This window comes from Penaeus monodon, chromosome 33 (genome assembly GCF_015228065.2).
Source record: "Penaeus monodon isolate SGIC_2016 chromosome 33, NSTDA_Pmon_1, whole genome shotgun sequence".
Taxonomy (NCBI): Eukaryota; Metazoa; Arthropoda; class Malacostraca; order Decapoda; family Penaeidae; genus Penaeus; species Penaeus monodon.
In genome coordinates, this window is record NC_051418.1 from 12,396,800 (window position 1) to 12,397,684 (window position 885).

At 43.7% G+C, this 885-nt stretch overlaps 1 protein-coding gene across 2 annotated transcripts in view; it reads left to right on the plus strand.

Moving 5' to 3' along the window:
- Nucleotides 1-885, plus strand: part of LOC119594048 — a gene marked incomplete in the record, with an annotated part of 19,142 nt that overhangs the window by 13,199 nt on the left and 5,058 nt on the right. Inside the window, 1 exon segment of one of the 2 annotated variants that reach the window (XM_037943081.1) lies at nt 171-380. Within the exon segment in view, the coding sequence (XP_037799009.1) occupies nt 171-380 (210 nt within the window). 2 annotated transcript variants of the gene reach the window in all.

Here is an 885-nt window from a genome sequence, read left to right on the forward strand (position 1 = left end):
TTTTATTAAATACTTTTTATTGACTCTACACCATTCTTTTTTATATCATTTGCATTATATGCCTTTATTTTCACATTTTGGATTTGTTTTCATCTCTGACAAGAAAATTTGGGCAAGAAATAGATAAAAAAGAAGCAGCTGTTATCTGTCACTTACATTTCTCTTTGTAGGTGGCTTGGTGTGTGTCCGAGGAGACATCACAGCCCCAGAATATAGCAACATCCAAACAGCCCTGGTTCAGATCCTCAACTGTGTGGCTGTCAGGCCCCATGGACTGTCAGAGGTCTTAGCAAAGAAATATCCCTATAGTGATTTGTATAGTCGCCGGAGGCAAATTAAAAACTACAATCGTTCAGTGTTGGAAGACCGACCCAAGCCAGGTACGATTGGCATTTGCCATCCTAAAACCCCAGTCCGCGGGCCCATCGTTGTTGATGTTTTTGGACAGTTCTACATGGGGAAAGAGAGAGATAAAAATATCATGAACAAAAGGCTGGCAAAGACTCTGCAGGACACAAACAATAGTAGTGAACGAGACCCAGAGCTCCTGGACGGCCTGTTCAGGGACACGGCAGGCAACAGAATCAGATGGTTCAGGGAAGCCTTGGAGCAGCTGGCCACACAGGTCGCGAGGGAAGGCATCAAGCACGTAGTCTTCCCTTATTGCATTGGCTGTGGATTGGCGGGGGGAAACTGGGAGAGAGACTATCATCCTGCCATTAAGAAATTTGCTAAGAAAGTAAAAGCACTCAATGTGAAAGTGACCATTGTACAAAAGACAGAGAAGCAGAAGTCAGATAGTGATGTTGCCATAATCGGAACAGTTAAAAAATCTGGAGTTTCAGGTAGCAGTTCCAGAAGAGGAAGAGGAGCTAATGGGAAATA